At 41.3% G+C, this 20,914-nt stretch overlaps 1 protein-coding gene across 1 annotated transcript in view; it reads left to right on the top strand.

Moving 5' to 3' along the window:
* lpcat4 (lysophosphatidylcholine acyltransferase 4) overlaps nucleotides 1-20,914 on the top strand; it is a 31,659-nt gene that overhangs the window by 6,637 nt on the left and 4,108 nt on the right. The window contains exons 3-12 of the mRNA XM_037682711.1: nucleotides 2,519-2,631; nucleotides 4,029-4,089; nucleotides 4,236-4,294; nucleotides 8,419-8,453; nucleotides 10,950-11,004; nucleotides 11,145-11,227; nucleotides 14,586-14,711; nucleotides 17,809-17,965; nucleotides 20,333-20,425; nucleotides 20,524-20,659. Of these exons, the coding sequence (XP_037538639.1) occupies nucleotides 2,519-2,631; nucleotides 4,029-4,089; nucleotides 4,236-4,294; nucleotides 8,419-8,453; nucleotides 10,950-11,004; nucleotides 11,145-11,227; nucleotides 14,586-14,711; nucleotides 17,809-17,965; nucleotides 20,333-20,425; nucleotides 20,524-20,659 (918 nt within the window). The remainder of the gene's footprint in view (nucleotides 1-2,518; nucleotides 2,632-4,028; nucleotides 4,090-4,235; nucleotides 4,295-8,418; nucleotides 8,454-10,949; nucleotides 11,005-11,144; nucleotides 11,228-14,585; nucleotides 14,712-17,808; nucleotides 17,966-20,332; nucleotides 20,426-20,523; nucleotides 20,660-20,914) is intronic.

Below are 20,914 nucleotides of genomic sequence, written 5' to 3'. Positions count from 1 at the left end.
TGTATTATGAAATTCTTTATCAAAAGGGCTCGTTGAACGGTCGGCACAGATTATTCAGACAAATAGGAAAAAATAAACAGAAGCTGTCAACTGCTAGGAGTAATAAGTGTCATTTATTAACCTGCCACAGAAAACAGCCAAGCAAAAAACATGTACACTCTTAACACACAGATTGATATGAAATAACTTCTCACCGTGACACTGGCCGGGAAGCCGTTTTCGACCCAGGTAAAGAAGAATCACATCAAAAATGGTGCATGGCATCAGCGCGCGGCTGATCCACACCGGACTTCCAAAGATTAAGTTGCCTGTCACACTTCCTTTATACTTTTCTTCCCTGACCGGATCGCGTGAGAGCATTCAAAACAAGTTTGATGGTTACCAGAACAACGGATCTAATTAAACCATCATCAAAAGCGATGGCTCATCCTTCCAGTAAGGAACGCCTGTGACCGTAAAAGCGGGCCAAAGCTTCCAGGTCAAGAGCACTCCTAATGCTTATTAAAGCATTCCTAAAGAGCACCCCTCGTCCCTTCTGCAAACCATCAAAGAGTGTCTAAATATTATAAGCAACACACACACACAAAGTATATGTTTGAACAGGCATAAAGGCGACCCAACACCTCATAACATAATACAAAATACAATCCCTAATATGTGAATAACACGTTGTATAAGTGTGTTTAAATAAGTGTAATATAGGTCTAGATTGACATAAAAGCATTAAAATAATAATTTCTATATCATTCCACCCTTGCTTTTATGGCAATTTTAGACATTTAATTCTGAATAAGTAACACACACAATATATATATGTTTGAATAGGCATAAAGGCAACTTCACACCTTATAAAACATTTTTTATATCACTGGGCCTCCATAACACCTCAGCAGTGCCACAGGCTGATTGCCTCCATGCCACGCTGCATTGAAGCAGTCATTCATGCAAAAGGATTCCTGACCAAGTATTGAGTGCATAACTGAACATGATTATTTGAAGGTTGGTGTTTTTTGTATTAAAAACACTTGTCTTTCATTGGTGGGATGAAATATGCTAATTTTTTGGGACAGGCATTTTGGGTTTTCATGAGCTGCATGCCATAATCATCAGTATTAAAACAATTAAAGACCTGAAATATTTCAGTTGGTGTGCAATGAATCTGAAATATATGAAAGTTTCATTTTTATCATTACATTATGGAAAATGACCTTTATCACAATATGCTAATTTTTTGAGAAGGACCTGTACATCTCCTCCTTCATGTCTCTGCGTGAGTGCAGCTACAGCGTGCGCTCTCAGGACATTATTACCTGCAGTGTTCCCTCAGTGAGGACTGAACTAGGCAAAAGGGCCTTCTCCTACTCCGCTCCCATTTCCTGGAATATCTTACAAAAAGATCTCGATCGTGACCTCTCCAAGTGGCTTTAAACATCCATTAAGTTCATGGCAAAAACCAACACAGACATGTTCCTGTTTTTAGTTTTCTACATAGTTTTACAAAATTTCTTCCACTTTTCATTTTAAATGCTTGTTTATGATTGTCTACAGTTGTCTGTGTTCTTTAAAATCAGTTCTCTCTTGTAAATGAGTCCTCGAGGCTCATTGAGACTAACTTGTATAAATAAAGGTTGACTTGAATATTATGCAAGGTCATTGGACTTTGTCCAAACGTCAATTGTACGATGGTACAGGCAAGAGAGAACACATAACTCCAATTCTGGCCTCCCTGCACTGGCTCCTGTTCACTTTCAAATTCATTTTAAAATACTTCTGAACAGTTCTGCCCCCTCTTTTCTCGCTGATCTGCTGCAGCCATATGTCCCACAGTGCTCTCTGAGGGCAGCAGACCAGATGCTTTTATTGGTTCCAGGCACTGGTTTTAAGCTCGGAGGTGACAAAGGTTGCAGGTCCAAAACTGTGGAATGAGTTACCACTGCATGTCAGGCAGGTTCAGTCTCTCACTGTTTTTAATGCTTATTTAAAAAGGAACACGTATTCCATGGCTTTTGACACAGTGAGTTGATTTTAACTTGTCTATGTTCTATAAAGTTAGTCATTTAGTTCTTATCTTTATCTATTTACATAGATCTATGTATTTTTTGTTGTGTCCTTTGCTTGTTTGTTTCTGTTGTACAGCACTTTGGTTGGTCTTGTTGCTCTTTTTAAGTGCTTTATAAATGCAGTGGTATGGGAAACGTCATGTTGACCCCTGCAGTCTTTAAGTTGTGTTTATGTTTGGTACATTATTAAAATTCATGCATGATAAAAATATTTCTGTATTTAAATAGCCCTTGCATAAAAATAAGATATTCACCCCAGACTCATCCATTCATGCCAAGAAGAGCAGCCGTGTTTGGAAAAGCTGACTCACAGGAGCAGAAATGAGGAGGCTCAAAAATAAACAAGTGACGCTCTGATCTGCTCTGTGGGTTCTTCCTGCCTAGTTCTTGGCTGTCCTGACCTCACCCTTTGTTTTGTTCTAATTTGTTGTAGTTTTCTTTTTTGTTTCTGGTTTCAGCTCTGCTAGAGTTCAACCAGTCTGTGCTTGTGAGCAGGAAGGATCCAGAGTCGAGGAAAAGGGCCGTGACGGAGCTCATCGGGAGGCTGACCTCCAAAGGCTACTGGCCTCAGGTAGGAAGGTCCAATAAAACCAATCAGTTCCCAGGAGATCCAACGATCCATGTGAGAGCAGGAAGCAAAATGAGAATGATGCCTGCATCAGGGGTTCTCAAAGTTATTGGGTTCAGGGACTCCTTACAGGGTAGAAAAAGTTTCAGGGACCCCCTCATAACCCTCATGTTTATTAAATAATTGTCTTCAATTTGTCTCTTTAATGCAATGGAAATATTTGTGCAACATAAATACTCAAGAGCTGTTCTTTAATAGTGTTAATACAATTTTTATACTTTTAAACATGGGCTATTTTTCATTCAAGACATACTTGATTAACAAAACTTTTAATTTCAACTTCCAAAAGTGACAGTTTTTAGAAAATTAAACCTCTTTAAAACTTTACCTATTCACATAATGAACATAATAAATGTATTGTCACGTCTTCATATTATTACAGAAAAACAGAAGCGGAACAGCAGTAGTCACACCAAGTAACACCAATCGATGCTAGAATAGCTGGTGGGAGGCGGTGGGGTTGCAGTGGGGGCTCTGGAGGTCATCCCCCAGAAAATTTTGAATAAAATGGATCCAATTTCTTGTGTTTTTGTGTATTTTAACAGGTTGTTAAACATCTACGTGGTTGTATTAAAAATATATATCTATATTTTTGTTTTTGTGGACCACCAAGCACTGACTTACAGACCCCCAGGTGTCCAGGGACCCCACTTTGAGAACTACTGACCTACATGAACAAACATATTTAAACTAGGCACTTGAATTTTATTTTATTTTAAATGTTTTTGCACGTGTCTGACTCAAAGAAATCACTGAATGTATGTACGTCTAATTAACCTTTGGAGTCAAACCCAATCAAGATGGCTGCCACAGCTAATTTGCCTTATCAAACAAAAATATCTGCTTACAGCGTTTCTCCTACCATTATACAAGCAGGGCGCCACGCCCTGTCAACAGAACAGAGCACCCTGCCTGCTGAACTGAACCCCCCTCGCCCGACGGCTGCCGTCACTAACGTAGCACTAAGCTAGCAGCGCAACAAATGGACTATGCACTCGCTAGAAAGCTAGCGGAGCTAAAAAGCTGTTTTGCTGAGCTGTCTCGCCACCCCACCCCCACTGGTTGACCTTGTTTTATATGGCACCTTGATTTATTGTTTTATTACACGACTCTGATTTTAATTGAATTTTATTGTAGTTTGTCTGTATTTCATGTTTGTCTAAAACAGGTCTCTCTTGTAAATGAGTCCTCGTGGCTCACTGAGACGAACCCGTTTAAAAAAAGCTTGAATGAATTAGATTGTTTTCTTTGGTAAACAAAGAGTAAAGGCAACGTTCTCCAGTGCTCAGGGTACCAGCAGGCGCTTTCACTCAAACACCGGCTGTCGTCTTTTCATCCAGATGCTGATGTTTCCTGAGGGGACCACGACTAACGGCCGAGCTCTCATCCAGTTTAAACCTGGTAAATATCTGTTCAAGCTGCTCCGTCTGGTTTGATGTGATGTCTGGAGCCTGTTGTTTGTACAAGTCATGTGACTTGAAGGTGGACTACTCCCCTTTTTTCTTCTGAAGCATTTTTCTTTCCTTGCATTGTTTTTGTCCCGTCAGGTGCCTTCCTCGCTGGAGTCCCTGTTCAACCAGTCCTGTTGCGTTACCCAAACAAACTTGTGAGTAACACCGGTGGAGTGACGAGTTTAGCTGATTGTAGCGTTGCGGCTGGTTTTATTTATTCATGGGGGCACAGACGTGGATTATTTTAACATATCCTGATGCATGCTCAATTTATTTAACATAGTTGGCCAAGATAGTATTTGGTGTTGACAAGAAAGCACGATTAAAAAGTTTAGTGGTATCGTTCTTGCTGCTATATCAGATTAAATATTGAAATAATAAATGGCTACAGTAGGTATTGATATTTGTATTTATATGGAGCAGTAATTCATTTTTAGCTAGTTTTTGTCATCGATAAGGCAAATCTTTGGGTTGGAGCGTTTTCTATCAGTTCAAAGTAAAACAATGAGCGTTTCATAACTCAGTGGGTGTAAAACGTTTCCTAAATTAAAAGTAAAGTAGTCCCTCGTTTATCGCGGGGGATCCGTACCCTGAAGACCTGCGATAAGAGGAAAAACCGTGAAGTACCTTCCCACACTCTTGCGTTTCTAAACTCACTAAGCGATCACAGAATTTCATGATTTCCGCTCCCTGCCTCGTCTGCTCTCAGCCACCTGCAAGCGCTCTTGGCCACACCCACTTCTCCGCTCTGTACGGAGAACAGCTGATCAGCTGCAGCAGGAAGCATGTCCTGCAGTATGGGCAGGAGGTGCTCAACAGTTTTAAACAATTTATTTTAAATGAAAAAATTGCAGATTGTGCGGCTCATCCATTAGTCAGCCAATTGTGTCCAATCTTATTTTGAAAAACCGCGACAGAGTGAATCTGCGATAAACGAACTGCAAAGTGACGAGGGACTACAGTATTTCACACAAAAATCTCAGTGTATGCTTACATTTACCATCACAGATGAAGTGGAACTGGCTAAAAGTCAATACTTCAAAGTGTAATACTGCAAACTCCCAGGCAATTCTTAATGAGCCTCAGGGTGTGGGGGACGAGGAGTGCCTGGACTTTGGCAACCAGATGTTGATTTTACTTCAGAAATAAAAGACGGCAACCTCTTGAGACCTTTTTAACCTCGTCAGTGTTTTGAGTGCGTTCATGGGGAGAGACTCATTATTTATTTTTAGTCACAGTAATTGTACCGTAGTACATTAGACGTTATCTGAACAGGTGTGAGATCCACAAGATGTGGAGCTGAATACTCTTGAGTACCACTGGAACTTTGATGGGATTAAACTCTTATTATGCAGTAAATGATAAAAAAACAAAAAAACAACTGTCATATATTGATAGTTCTGGTATTTAAAAATAGACCCAAGTATTTACTTGCAGGACATTTTATGTTTCAAATGAGTCAAACAACAAAAATAAAACCAGGTAGAAATTTAGTTAAATGTTAAAACTAAATAAAACCTTCATGATGCACATGTCAGATTTTGTTTACTGCTTCTGTTGCTGCAGACTGCTGCAGTGGTTTTGGTAACATTTAGGAAACGCCATTTTAAACTAGAGGTGACATGAAGGTCGAGGGGAAAAAATGAATGATATCTCGTTTCTTTGGAAATGTGAGTTTTGTGGCTGCCCACGGTTTAGTCTGGTGGACAACACGATGAGCTGAAGCCATTAGCTGGATGCTCCACTCAGACCCTGCGGTACAGACCGGCCCACTTCAACCATATGACTCTTACCTAAACAAGATGCTCTGATGTTCTTTGTCAAAGTTGTTTTTGTAATCGGGGCATCTTAACTTCAGAGTCAGTAGCTGATGCAGTGGGGCTCAGATTCAGACACAGTGCCGCAAAAGTTGAAGTATTAGTCATATTTACATTTCATACAGAGGCTGGTTTCCTTATTAATCAGATCTGAAGTCGGATCCTTTGATGGGTCCAAGTTCAGCTGACTTCAATTTCTGTACCCATCCATCATCTTTACCCGCTAAATGAAAATTATCAACGTCATTTTCATTTATCAGCTTTATCGTTTCTTCGTGTCTCTCTCTTTCTACTGAAGACACTGGATGACAAAAAGCTCAACTCCGGTGCTCTTCACTGACCCCTCCCTTTCTCTTTTCCCTTTAAAATCCGTTTTAACTGTACAAAATTGCGTTTTTGAATTGTTAAAAGCATCTAAGCTGAGAAGCTAAGCGAACCTTGTGGAAAATACCTCCGTCTTGTCGAAGCTCCAAAATTCAAGGTTGAAACCTGTGCCTTCATGTAAAAATTTGTTTTTCTCTGCAAAAAGAAGCTGAGAACTTGTTTACTGATTCAACATTTTTCAGTCAGGTCATCTGGACAGTTTTTTTTTTTTTTTTTGTGCTGAAACGTTTCGCCTTCGATCCAGAAGGCTTCATCAGTCAAGGAAATGCACAACAAAACTGATTCTTCCCCCAACGGCTTACTCCAAAGTGGAACAAACCAGTTCTGCTTGTGATAAGATGGTCTCTTTGGTACGCCCTTCCTCCATTGCCAGCCCTCTTCACATCTGGTTTGATGCAATGTCTGGGAGCCTGTTGTTTGTACAAGTCATGTGGCTTGAAGTTGGACTACTCTCCTTTTTTCTTCTGAAGCATTTTTCTTTCCTTGCATTGTTTTTGCATTCTGTCCAGATGACCTGATTGAAAAATGTTGAATTGTATACCTGGATTATTGAGCATAGACTTTGTTGTTTACTGATTATTTATTAAAAGCTTTATGTGAAAATTGATATGCTAAAGAGTTCAAACCACACAGTGTGTCCGCAATTTTGAGAACTGAAGAGGGACAGCCCAGTCACGTCAAAGGGCTTCCCTCCCATTTTTCTTAGCCGCACGCTGCTCACTCTCTCACTATCCATCCTTCGGTCCAAACAGTCTTATACTGCCATCCGGTGGTCAAAAAAGGTACTACACTCAAATAAATTAACTAACATTTCTTCTTAAATTTGACAATAATTACTAATTATTGTCAAATTTCAAACAATATTATCGTTTATCGCAATAATTTCTGAACCAGTCGCCCAGCAAAATTTGTTATCGTGACAGGCCGACTGATAACGGTAAGATCTTCCTTCTATTCTACTTTTGGAAACTCTAGGAACCACAAGTAAACCTGCAGTCGGAGAGTGAAAAATTGTTAGAAAAATATGGAAGAAAAATATCTCGAATGAAAGATGGAGCTAGGTTGTTGAGAACTTTGTAGGTTAGAAGTAAGATTTTGAATTCTATTCTGGATTTGACAGGGAGCCAATGGAGAGAAACTAAAACTGGAGAGATATGATCTCTCCCACTAACTCCAGTTAAGACTCTGGCAGCAGCATTTTGGATCAACTGAAGACGTTTTAAAAATGTATTTGGACACCCAGATAATAAACAATTGCAATAGTCCAGTCTAGACGTGACGAATGCATGGACTAGTTTTTCCTGCATCATTTTTAGATAAGATGTTTCTAATTTTAGTGATATTACGCAGGTGGAAGAAGGCAGTTCTAGTAACGTTTTTAATGTGGGGGACAAAAGACATGTCCTGATCAAAAATAACACCAAGATTTTTAACATTAGAGCTGGAGGACAGATTAATGTCATCTAAGGAGGGAGAAAGACTGAAAAATTCATTCCTAAGGTGCTCAGGTCCGAAAACTAAAACCTCAGTCTTGTCTGTGTTCAACAGGAGAAAATTAAGGGTCATCCAAGGAAGGCCCCAGGCCAGGATTTGATCTAACCTTTTCGCCGAGAGGCAACAGCTCTACCAACTGATCCACCGTGCCGCCTTTATTTCTGTAGTAAAATCTAAATGTTGAACACTTTTGCCCAACAGCAACTCTTGGACTGAAGTGTGAAAAATAATGAGCTCTCAGACAAACGAGGTTTAACTGAGAGAAATATTCCCTGCTCCATAACAGCTTTTCTGTTTATTTATGGTAATGACATATAAAAACACACATACAAGAGAAGCTTTGTTCTGTTTGGGTCGGATGCATGCAGTCAGATTTTTGCATCAGTCATCTCTTCCTTGTCATTTGTCACCCCAGGTTTGTGTGCGCTCCTGCGTTTATTGTCCCCATCAGTGTTTGCATACTGTTCCTGTCCTGTTGTAGCACGGGAAGTGTTGGTGCCGTGATGTGTGCTGCGCTCTGATAAGCCTGCCTTCAACTTTATATGGTGCTCAGTGTTTGATCAGTGCGTTTATGATCCTCTCAGGATACTGTTCGTTGGACGTACAAAGGAACATCATGGTGAGTTCTTCAACTTTTTATCTGTCAAACTCATTTAATGTCCCAGCCTTATGACATCAAAACCGTCAGCGCTGGTAAAAAGTTAAAACTCTTAATATCTGTGTTTCAGTCATTAGAGAGATTAGATTGTCCTTGTACAGAATGTGATAAAATGTAAGCCTGAATGGTTCTGTGGGGTGGGAGCAGTCTGGGTTTTGTCCTAAAGTTTACAGGAAGTGCAGGGTGTTCTGATGACTAAAACTTCTGATAATCACTGGTTCTGTGGCACGCCTCACAAGAAGCTGATGTCCAGTATGGTTCATAAAAAATGTATTAATACCCTCAAACAAAATTCTTGTTCTGAACAGAGTTCACATCTCATTAAATAAAAATAAATAAATCACAAGTGATTTGATCACACTGAAACAAATGCACCATTCATGGACTTTTAAATACAAAGGTTTAAAATAAATGCTGATTAATCTGATTATGAAGTGAAATACCGTAATTGCAGATCTATAGAGCGCACTCTAGTATAAGGGGAAGTCTGAGGTTGTCATTGTATGTTCCCGTACAATGATGAAATTAGTTCACTGCATTTAACCCATCACACCTGAGAAACACCAGGTGGAGCAGTGGGCAGCTATGTAAGCACCCGGGGAGCTGTCGGGGATTGGTTGTCTTGCTCAGAGACACGACGACACGTGGGAATGGCTGGGAGTTGAACCGCAACTTTCTGGTCCCAAGTCGGCTGCTCTGCCTCTACCCCATCTCAGCCCCCAGTAAGCCACACACACAAGTTAAAAACAAAACAATTTTGTACGAGCTGTGCTGGTGTATAAGCTGCAGGTGTCCACGTTGTGACATGAGATATTTACACAGAAAGATATATTTTAAACTTTTAATTAAATATGTACCAGTAACGCACACAAATACATTCAGTACGGTTTAAAAAAATAATAATCTGAACGATGCCTTTAACATGACTGGTTTTAAAAAAAAAAAAAAAGTAGCTTACCAGGAAGTTGATTGATTGATCGCTATCTTCAAGCTGTCCTACTGCTCCACGGAGCAACAAGTGCTCTGTGAGACTCTCACGCTCTGCGCCCCCCTTCAAGGGAAAGGGGGATCCCCCCCCCCCCCCCCACCTGTTCTTCCCTCCCTGTTTCATTGGTTTAACCAATTAAATTATGGAACAGGTCATAGTCAGATTTATTTTTACTCTTTATTTATGCAGGTAGTCTCATTGAGTCAGGAGGACCCACCCCCAAGAGAGACGTGCGTTGGGCATCTGTGAGCGCCCGGGTGTGACGAGTCTAAATGTTTTGGCAGCATGAAGCTCGTTGGCCCATCAAACAAAAAAATCCATAAATTATCCACAGCGTTGTGTAAGCCGTGGTGTTCAAAGCCTGTGGAAAAATGTAGCGGTATATAGTCCGGAAATTACGGTAGTTTAATATTTCGGTTCACCTGCTTCGTTTTCCTCTAAACTCACAACTCTTTTCATAATGAAGTGTTTTTAAAGGGAAACCAGATATTTTCAACTGGAGTTATGAACAAATCCACGCTACGTCACCCCCTCCATCAGTGGTTTCTAGTCTTCAGCTGCCGTACTGACGTGATCATGAATACAAGTAGTGAATAACTTGCAGCGTGTTTTTACTGCACAGGAGGACACGAGGCCTGATGAGAAGTTTTATAGATGTAAAAAGGCGTCGACTGTTTTAAGTAAAAGGAGGGTTTGTGCTTAAAGGGGAAATATGAGTAACAGGAGGAAAAAAAAAAAAGTCAATCCTGTTCTTCATCAGGGTCATTGTCTACGGTGGTGCACACCTGTTCTCTGTTTCACTAGTGAGCAGATTGTGTAAAAATATAAAACTCTCCACCAATGAGCTCTAAGGTCCATGAAAGGAAAGGACTTCACACTCGTCTTCTAGTGGGAAAGAAACGAAGGGGGGACATAAAAAAAATAAAAATTAACATGTGAAAAAGGCCAGTAAGTTTAAAATGTTTAAATAATTTTTATTTTATTAACACTTATCTCAAGTGATTCATCAAATTTAGTTTGAAGAACCACAGAAGCCCTCTGAGAGTCAGATGCTGTAATAATCTGATATGAACATTATAATCTCTGTCTTCTGTTTAATGATTTAAAGTTAACATTTCTAAATGTTGCTCTGGAGCAGCGGTTCACTTTAGTGTCTGACTCCACAGTGGCATACGTGTGACCCCAGCTGTCGCTGGTGAAAGTGTCCTGATGTTTAATGGGTCAACTCAGATTTTGATTTAATTTCTGGAAGTCCTCTCGAGACCCATCCATGGTGTTTTAGGACCTAATGTGGGGACTCAAAATGGACGTATCTGTATATTTTCAAATGGGTTTAAGATATTTGTATTGTTTTATTCGTAACTAACCAGTACTGACATTTAATGCACAAGAACTTTTTAAGTAATCGGAAGTTTCCTGCCTCGTGCACTATCCTGTGTGATTGTGTGATATCGTCTGTTATTCATCAGGAAAGAGGCCGTGTGGCACACCGCTTCCCAGCTTTACACCAACATGACGGTGGAGGTGAGCTCAGACGACTTCCTTCACTTCTGTTGGTGCCACGTTCACGTCGGCGTCACTAAGGAATGCATCGTGTGTGAAAATGATCACATTTAAAAAAAACAGGCCTTCATAAAAATCTGATTCTTTTTCTGTGGCTGCAGTTCCTGCCCGTTTACAACCCATCTGAGGAGGAGAAGATGGACCCCAACCTGTACGCCAACAACGTTCAGAAGCTCATGGCCAAGTAAGGGACCAGCAGATTCTGCTACTAATGAGCCAGAACTGCAGGAAATGTCAAACATGCTGATAACATGATGAATGATCAGCAGACACTCATCCTGAGATATAAACAGGAAGTGCTGATTATTATTATTTTGACTGCATCATGCTGTTAATTACTGAGCTTGGACTCATGATGATGTTTTTACAGATGATCGCCACTTGGTGTTGCAGTCGAGCCATCTTCATTAAACCACAACTTCATTTGCTTTGGCTTCAAACTCCATATTTTAACTTGAGCTGAGACGTGATTCATCGCTGTATGACAGTTTTGTTCAGTTTTATCCATGAAGTAAAAAGATGCAGTTAGTGTTGCCTTTTAAATTCAAAAGCTCAGCAGGTTTGTGTTATGGCTTAGAAGTCACGCGGATGTCTTTACGCTACCAATACATACCGGTAGTTGCTACGTTTCAACTGGAAGTGGAGGAAACGCCACTTTTCCACCATTTTAGTAGGCAAGCGCTAGAAAATGATGTCTTTCAGATAAACCAAAACAAAGTGTACTCTTGACCAACATGTAAGAGAAAGATGTATCTATAAAGTTGCTGCTGTTGTGAGTATGAGGTAGAGAAAGAACATCAGACACAGACAAGTTGCTCCTGATCTCTTATTATGACATAGTTGTTGATTTATTGGACACGATGAGTGCCTACACAACTTTCATAGCCTGAAATCCATGGACGCATACAATCAATGTTTTAACGACTTTGTAAAGGACGTACAAGGCTTAAATAAATAAAAAGATTAACATGCAATCTCCTCACAGAATGACCCCAGGCCCAACTCGGGGCTAGAACTCAGGACGGTCATGCTGTGAGACAACCATTTAATTTAATTTTAATTTAACCTTTTATTTAACCAGGTAAATCCCATTGAGATCAAATGGTAAATGTACTGTACTTGTATAATGCCTTTCTATCTAATCAAGATACTCAAAGCACTTTACAACACAATCTGTGCCTCATTTACTCATTCATACAGCTCTCTACTATTAATGTAAAATAATAATCAGTGCTTTATCACATTCATACACTGATGGGGGACACATCAGAGGCTATGAGGGGTTCAGTGTCTTGCCCAAGGACACTTCGACATGTGACTGCTGGTGGATTTGAACCCCCAACTCTTGCATTGGAGGACGACTGCTCTAACCACTCAGCCACAGCCGCCCCACAATTATTTACCACCTGCTGCTCCTTTGTGCAGCCCTTACTGCTGCAGGATAAACTTCCTGCTGCAGCTGATCAGCTGTTCTGCGTGCAGAGCTGAGAAGTGGGCGGGGCCAAGAACGCTTGCCGGTGGCAAAGAGCAGAGGAAGCAGGGAGCTGAAATCATGATATTCTGTGATCTTTTAGAGCATTTAGTTTAGAAACGGATCACATCTTTTTTTTTTCTTTCTTTTTTTTTTTGCAAGGGAGGCCTGGGCTTGGGTGCAGCCTAACTTATGTTTTTGGTCTGTGGGAGGAAACCAGAGTACCTGGAGAAAACCCACACAAGCGCAAGAAGAACATGCAAACTCCACACAAAGACCTCAAGTCCAACCGAGGATTGAACCCAGGACCTTCTTGCTGTGAGGCAACAGTGCTAACCACTGAGCCATTGTGATGCCTATAACACTTTAAAACTGACGCGTCTTTTTTTTTTAGGACATTTTGAGGTCTGCCGATGCAACTATGCTCAAAATTACGATGTTTCAATTCAGTTTATTTAATTTAATTAGCACAAAATTACAGCAAAGTTGTCTCAGGGCACTTTACAGAGACATTCACATACATAGAAAAGCCGATTAGTAAAATTCTCTAAGGAAGGAAGCTGGCAGACTCGTTGAATCTTGGCTTCGTTGCAGTCTCCCATCTTGATCAAGCACAGTGGCAACAGAGGAAAGGAAAAACTCCCTTTTAAAAGGAAGAAACCTCCAGCAGAACCAGGCTCAGGACAAGCGGCCATCTGCTTTGACCGGCTGGTTTGATATGTAAGAATGTCTCTATGTGGGCAGAGCGAGTGTTTACAGTGTGGAGTTTAGCACGAAGTATAACTGAGCTAACTACAGAAGAGGCGTTCTAAATCATGAACGGAGCAGTTCCAGCACACATACAGTTAACAAAATGATTAATATACTTTTTTTTTTGTTGTTGTTGTTTACTGAATAAGAGATCAGAGCAGATACTTGACGTTAAAGGCTGATCCTTGCAGTTGATGTTTCCAAGCCAAACTCTCCAATGTCCGTTTGACTTCCTTCTCATTTTCTCATTTTTGGAAATTTAGTTAAAACAGCGCTTTGCCGAACCATCTTCCCAGTTGGAACATCCTCTAACCCATCATGACACAACCATTGTGATGCATGTAAAAAATACTCCTTGATGGTCAAACTCTACCATACCAGTTTATTTATAGAGCACTTACAACAGCGACAAAGCCAACCAAAGTGCTGTACAGACAGAACAACAGGTAACGCACAAGGCAAAATACAAAAGGAGGTAAATCAGAATATAGACATAAAAACGATGCAGATAATGACGACTAACCAGTGTGGAGCATACAGGATCAAAACACAGATCATCTGGTGTTGAAAGCTACTGAATAGTAGTGAGTTTTTAAACGGAATTTGAAAACCGAGAGGGAGGGGGCCTGTCTGACAAGCAGAGGCAACTCGTTCCAAAGTCTTGGTCCTGCTACAGTGAAGGCCCTGTCACCTCTGCGCTTAAGACGAGTTCCTGGAACTGTGAGGAGCAACTGGTCCGCTGACCTCCATGACAGCAGCTGTTGTGATCCTACAAAAATGGTGGCTTGTGACGAAATGCTGGATGTTGCATCACATGACGACTATGTACTAACAACCCAGCACTGCTTCAAGAAACGTATCACCCACCAACTTTACTGCCAGAGTTTTAAGAAACTACGGAGCGTTTGGTCAACCCTTGAACATAAAGTTGCATGTGAATCTATCTCATGCACCTCTGCAACATTTCACACAATCGATGAGCTCTCTGAGTCCGTGTTGGGAATGACTCGGCTTGTTCAGTATCTGTAAATCTGCACAAGCTTGGACCATTTGTTGTTGAATAAGGTCAGTTGTCTGTGGCAGCCATCTTGAACTGAGCTAACTCTAAATGTTAATCTGTAGTAGATGTTGGCCATTAAATATTTAAAATGCGTGGTTCAGGAGAGAGCTTGGTAAAAACATGACTGTCAGGAGGAACATTGTCCTTTTGTCTCCACTGATGATTTACAGCCTCAGCTGAAGGACGGTTTCATCTGGAGTTGTTTCTCTGCCTAGACTAAACCAGTGGATCCTTTTGGTAATGGAGTTTTCTGTGTTTCAGAGCCCTAGGAGTCCCAGCTACAGATTACGTGATGGAGGGACGAGTTCCTGTCAGTAAAGTGGGGGGTCTGTCTCTGCCTCTGGAGTCTCCTGGCAGGGTGACTCTGTCACTGCTGCACAAGAGCAGGTGAGAAACGTGTCATCCTGAGGCTGTCGGCTAATGTTGTACATCTTTAAAGTACCTGTGACATGCATTTCCTACATGCACAAAAAGTGGAAGAAAACAAGAAATTCATCAGGATGCACATGATTTACCCATTTTCTCACACAACCGGCATTTTTTTTTTTTTTTTTTTTCTACTTGGCACAGCCAAAATGAAACAAAGTGACAACAAAGGGGAACTCCCTGGTCTCTGTTTAAACAAGTCTCATTCACAAGACGTCTGGACCGAGATGCAGACTGACTGTTCTGATCATCTCAGTCCATTCAGAAGGCACACCGAGGGGCTGAGGGGTCATAGTCAGCCTACCTCTGACACCTCTGTGTTGCCGAGCGAGGTAATGATGGAGCCGGGCAGACTGACATAAGAAGGAAAATGAAGAAGATCTGCGGAGCTGCGGCTCAGTACTATGATGAACTGCTAATAGTTGTGACCACCACTCTTGAGATTAAATAACGTAAAACAGATTTATTACCGGGGCAGCACGGTGGCGCAACTGGTAGAGCTGCTGCCTCTCAGCGAGCAGGTCCTTGGTTCAAACCCCGGTCCAGGGGCCTTTCTGGGTGGAGTTTGCATGTTCTCTCCGTGCATGCGTGGGTTTTCTCCGGGTACTCCGGTTTCCTCCCACAGTCCAAAAACATGCATGTTAGGCTGATTGGTAACTCTAAATTGTCCCTAGGTGTGAGTGAGAGAGTGAATGGTTGTTTGTCTCGTTTGTTTCTATGTGGCCCTGTGATGGACTTGCGACCCGTCCAGGGTGTACCCCGCCCCTCGCACAGTGATTGCTGGACATGGGCACCAGCGACCCCCGTGACCCAAAATGGAATAAGCGGGTAAAGAAAATGGATGGATGGAAGATTTATTACCGAGGGAATACTAATGACGCACAACTCTTTAGCTAGTTAAAAAAAAGTTCACCGCTAAGAGGCTCGTTAGTGAATCAATTCATCATAGTAAAATTAAGTAGGTAAACTTTATTTATATAGCACTTTTCATAGATACAATCACAAAGTGCTTTACAGAAATACAAAGTACAAGCTTAAAATAAAACAAACGATAACGGCTGATTAATAAAAACTGTAAGAACAGCTGATTAGTAAAAACGGTAGGAACAGCTGATTAGTAAAAACGGTAGGAACAGCTGATTAATAAAAACTAAGAACAGCTGATTAGTAAAAATGGTAGGAACAGCTGATTAGTAAAAACTAAGAACAGCTGATTAGTAAAAATGGTAGGAACAGCTGATTAATAAAAACTAAGAACAGCTGATTAGTAAAAACGGTACAAACAGCTGATTAGTAAAAATGGTAAGAAGAGCTATGAACAGTAAGAACAGTTGATAAAAACGGTAATTACAGCTGATTAAAAACAGTAAATAAAATATTTAACTAAAAGCTTGCCTGAATAAAAGTGTCTTAAGCTGCTTTTTAAAGGAATCCGTGGAGATGGCCACACAGAGACGTGGCAGAGCATTCCACAGCCTGGGGGCGATACGGCCTGAAAGGATGGGTCACCCCGAGTTTTAAACCATGTCTAGGGGACCTTTTTAGGAGGTTCAACGCTGAAGACCGAAGGGTGCAGGCTGGAGGATAAGGGATCAACATTTCAGTGATGTACTGGGGGTCTGTCCATTTAAAGCTCTAAAAGTCGAGACTAAAATCTTAGGGTGCATTCACACCAGCCCTGTTTAGTCCGCTGAATCAAACTCTAGCTCGTTTTCCTAGAAAGTCCGGTTTGTTTAGGGAGGTGTGAACTCGCCATCGAACTCTGTCACGGAACAAAAAGGTGAACTCTGGCCCGGGCTAAAACCTAGGTCTCGGTCCGGTAGAAGCGAAATCCAGCGCGGTTCGGTGCAGTGTGAATGTAAACAGACCGAGCCCCACTCCGCAGGGTAAACAAACACGCATTTCTCTGACCTTATATGGAGCCGTCAGCTGCCTTGTGTGAAAAACAATATTCTCCATGGTCTTCTGTCTCATCTTCTGCTCATGCTAAGTCCATTTTTGAAAAATGACAAAATATAACTCCTAAAACTGCTAAAACTTGATGCCACTTCGTTTTTATTTTTATTTACAGAAGAAGAAGAAGACGTGTCTTCAGAGGTTTTTGTGTCATTTCTTTCAGTAGTTCTTGGTGCAGCGCCACCACAGGCGAGCGGGGGAACAGGTTGGTTCAACAGGTTGACTCGACTGCACAGTGCAGTGTGAATGCAAACGCACCAGCTCAAATGTAAACAAAAGGTCATGAATATTGGTCCCGAACCGAACCGAGTCTACTGGACTATCTGGTGTGAAAACGACTTTAAAATTAATTCTAAATTCAACAGGCAGCCAATGAAGAGAAGATAAAACTGGTGTAATGTGAGACCTTCTATTAGCTCCTGTTAAAAACCTCGCAGCAGCGTTCTGGAACAACTGGAGACGAGCGACGGCAGGTTTGTTAAAACAAGTAAAAAGGTAATTGCAATAATCTAAACAAGAAGAATTAAAAACATGAATAATAATCTCCAGGTCAGACCTGGATAACATTGCCCTCAATTTAGAAATATTTCTCGGATGATAAAAGCAGTTTTTTACCAGAAGCTTTGAATGTTTTTCCAACAACCTAAAAGACATGAGGGAGACGTCCGACACACACTGAAGGCATCTCGCTCTACTTCAGCCCAGCAGAGTTCTGCTCCACGTCTCTCTTGGCTCCACTCAAAGCTCACATCTGAGCAGGGTGTGGTGGTTCATCTGTGAATTGGGACAGGTTAGAGGAAGCTGAAAGACGAACCACTGCGCGGCCATTTTGATGAACTGTCTTTTGAACATGCCTCATGCTCTGACTCTTCTTCATCTCTCTGGAAGTGACTCAAAATAATCTGAAGAAACATCTGCAGCAATGCTCCTTTTACATGCAGGCGTTGCCCTTTCTCATCACTTCCTGTTACTGTGCACACAAATAACATCTCGACAGTGTATTTATTTGCAATGTTTCAATAATGCATTCCTATTTCTCACAAAATTTGATGCCACAGATACTTAAACATGGTTCTCATTTCCCCCTCTTCTCTCTCGTCAGTCTGGGAGTGCATGAGGTCGAAGCGGCCTTGGGCAGAATGATTGACAGGTGTCAGTCAGGAGCTTCAGGGTTCAAAGCCAGCGCAGAGGAGCTCGCCTCTCTTCTCTCGTTGCCAGATAAACAAACGGCTGTCGACATCTGTGGCCTGTATTCCAAGGTGCCGTTGAGTTTGTTTTTTATCGAGTTACTTTATGTATTTACTTTGCAGAACAAACAGCTCCTTCCTCCTGGTCTTCATGGCTACTAATCATGTTCCCCAGCATTCTTCTTTTATCCTAATTCAAAATCAGAATAGTGATTAAAATATGCCCCTGAGATGAAGGATACTGAGAGCCTCCTTCAAAAGGTCAGTGTCAACTGTAGCGGATTTATTTTACATAAAATGGAATATAATTTATTTATTAGGAAAGAGAAAGAGTCATACCAACGTAACGCATCAAAACTCATTGTGGTAGTTGAGACAAAATTGGAAATGAAATGGCATTTTGGTTATAAATATTTACCTATGCTTGTAAAGAGACTTGGCAGTGATACCAGTTATAAAAATTTAGAATGCATTGTCAACGTTATAGTGGTTATTTTGACAGCAAAATGTTTTTTTATCAGAGAAAATACTATTTGTAAGGTTTTTGACAAGCACAGCTCATATGACTGTTTTAACGGGGCTGAGATGGTGTAGGGGCAGGGCAGCCGACTTGGGACCTGAAGGTCCTGGGTTCGATACCCGGTCATTGCACATGTCGTGGTGTCTCTGGGCAGGACACCTAATCCCAAATTGCTCCCTGGGCGCTTGCATAACTGCCCACTGCTCCACCTAGGTGTATCTCAGGTGTGATGGGTTAAATGCAGAGAACCAATTTCGTCTTTGTATGGGAACATACAATGATGACAACACATAGCACTTTAAAACTTTGGAGTGGGCTCCTGAAGAAATGTATTTTTTTGTTTTAATGAAGAGAGTAAGGGCTTATGTCATCACCTTACATCACAAAATAGATAGAGACCCTTCCCTTGTAGAATGACTGTGCAAAACACGGAGTAGGGTACTCTGGAAATGTCTTCAGTCCTCTGTTCTATTTTTATTTATTTAGTTGGTTTGTTTTCAAGCAGCCAGACTTTCTACCTGACTGACTGATTGTTCATCAGGTTGGACAGCTGTATCTGTAGGATGGTGAGGAGCAGCAGGGAACTGTTTTGGCACCAAAGTGTGTACAGCACATGTCAAATCCTGCCACATGCACAAATACTCTGATACAGCTTCTGTGGTGGAATGGACTGGATCAGGAATACAGGGACCTTGTGATGCCTTCAGGGACTGATGCATTAGGGCTTATCAAGTTCAAGTCAATTTTATTGTCGTTTCCATCACGTGTGGTACCTTAGGTGGAATGAAATTATGTACACAGGGTTCCAGTTACATCCAACAATAGCAAAATTCAAAGTAGCAGTATACAAGGATCTAAGATCTACGCTAAATGAACACCAAACGGTACGCTAAAATGTCTAAGATATACGCTAAACGCTAATAATGTAAAACAATATGGCGTAACAGCCCGGACATGAGTCTGTGGTGAGCAGATGGGTATGAATGAATACAGCAGCATGCAAGAAGCCATACAGCATTCTTTCAATCCTAACATAATTAAAACCAAAGAGATGGGTTTCTGCAGGCCATGGTGTCAAATCTACCAGTCTCCAAACACCTGGGGTTCACTCTGGATGACGAGCTGGTCTGGACCCTGACTTTATACCAAGGACAAGTCACTTTCACTAAAAAGATTTTAGCACCAACAAGGAGATTCCCAAAAAGCTGTTAAAACTTGTCTGATGATCATCTGAAGGACGATTCAGCTCCATCTTCAGGTCTTTGTTTTGTTTTCTCTGCATGTTCTTCTGTAAAGAGCCTAAAGGTCTGACTCTTTCATTTAGCATAATATGCTGTCCTGATCAGACTGAACACAAACTGAGTAGAATATAACCAAAGAAAAACTTTAAAAGAAAATCAAAGTTTGTAAAACTATTGGATTGAGATCACCACCTTCAAGCCTGGCGGAATGGAAACAAAATCCAAAGAAAGGAGCAGTGGTCTAAAACTTTTGCACAGTGCTGAATGTTTGTGTGAAGCAGCTTTTTGGATTTTTAACAGCTGATTAAAATGAAAACCTCTAAGAACATCTTTACTGAAATAGGCCTTTCTGGGATTAGATATTTCCTGATTATTAGCTTCAATCTGAGATTATTTTCCACAAATTAACAATAAAATACCCAATTACTGCTGGAGATGTTCCAGAATCAGCTGTTCTTGTCTTAACGAGCTGCAGGTTTACACTTCTTATTGTTTACACTCGTTCTGGGTCAAAGAGCAGACAAATCTTTCAGATCTGGTTTTCTTTTTGTAAAACATCTGTTCAGCCTCTGTGTCTGGAGAAGGGGATCGCGTTGATCAGCATGTTTTGTAAAACTGATGGTTGAATGAGGGTCCAGATGAAGCCTCTGAGCAGACGTGGTGTTCTTCTGTTTCCAGGATGAGACTGTGGACCTCCGACAGGTTTACTTTAGTGTTGCACCCGTCGCTGGATTCACCAGCTTCAAGTCTTTACTTCACTCTGCTTTTACTGTAAGTTGTTGTTTGAGTCTCATTTGTCCAATCTTTCTTTTTTTACTCAAACTGCGGTTTTATAAAAGTATTTTGAACGTTTCACTCTGAACTTTCAGCTGTTTGACAAAGAGGGCCGAGGAAGTCTGGGTGCAGAGGAGCTCTCCGACCTCATGGGGGCGCTGCTCGGTGTTCCTCAGTACAACACTGCTGCGCTGTACGCTGAGGCCTCCAGTCAGGGTCTGCTCACTGAAGGTCGGCTTCTGCACTTTTAAGCACTTTGATAACAGTTTATCTGTTTTAAATTGTGCTCTACAAATAAAGATGACTTGACTTGACTTGACTTCTGAAACTGTTTATAGATCTCTTTGGTACGATGTTTGAGTGGAGCTCGAGCAGAGAATGATTCAGCACCTGGTCTTGTATTGTGTCCAGATACTTGCATTTAGCTTTGTGTAATACACACTGCGGGCTGCGTGATACACACTGCGGGCTGCGTGATACACACTG

This window comes from Nematolebias whitei, chromosome 1 (genome assembly GCF_014905685.2).
Source record: "Nematolebias whitei isolate Nwh7 chromosome 1, NemWhi1, whole genome shotgun sequence".
Taxonomy (NCBI): Eukaryota; Metazoa; Chordata; class Actinopteri; order Cyprinodontiformes; family Rivulidae; genus Nematolebias; species Nematolebias whitei.
This window is presented reverse-complemented; position numbering and strand designations above follow the sequence as displayed.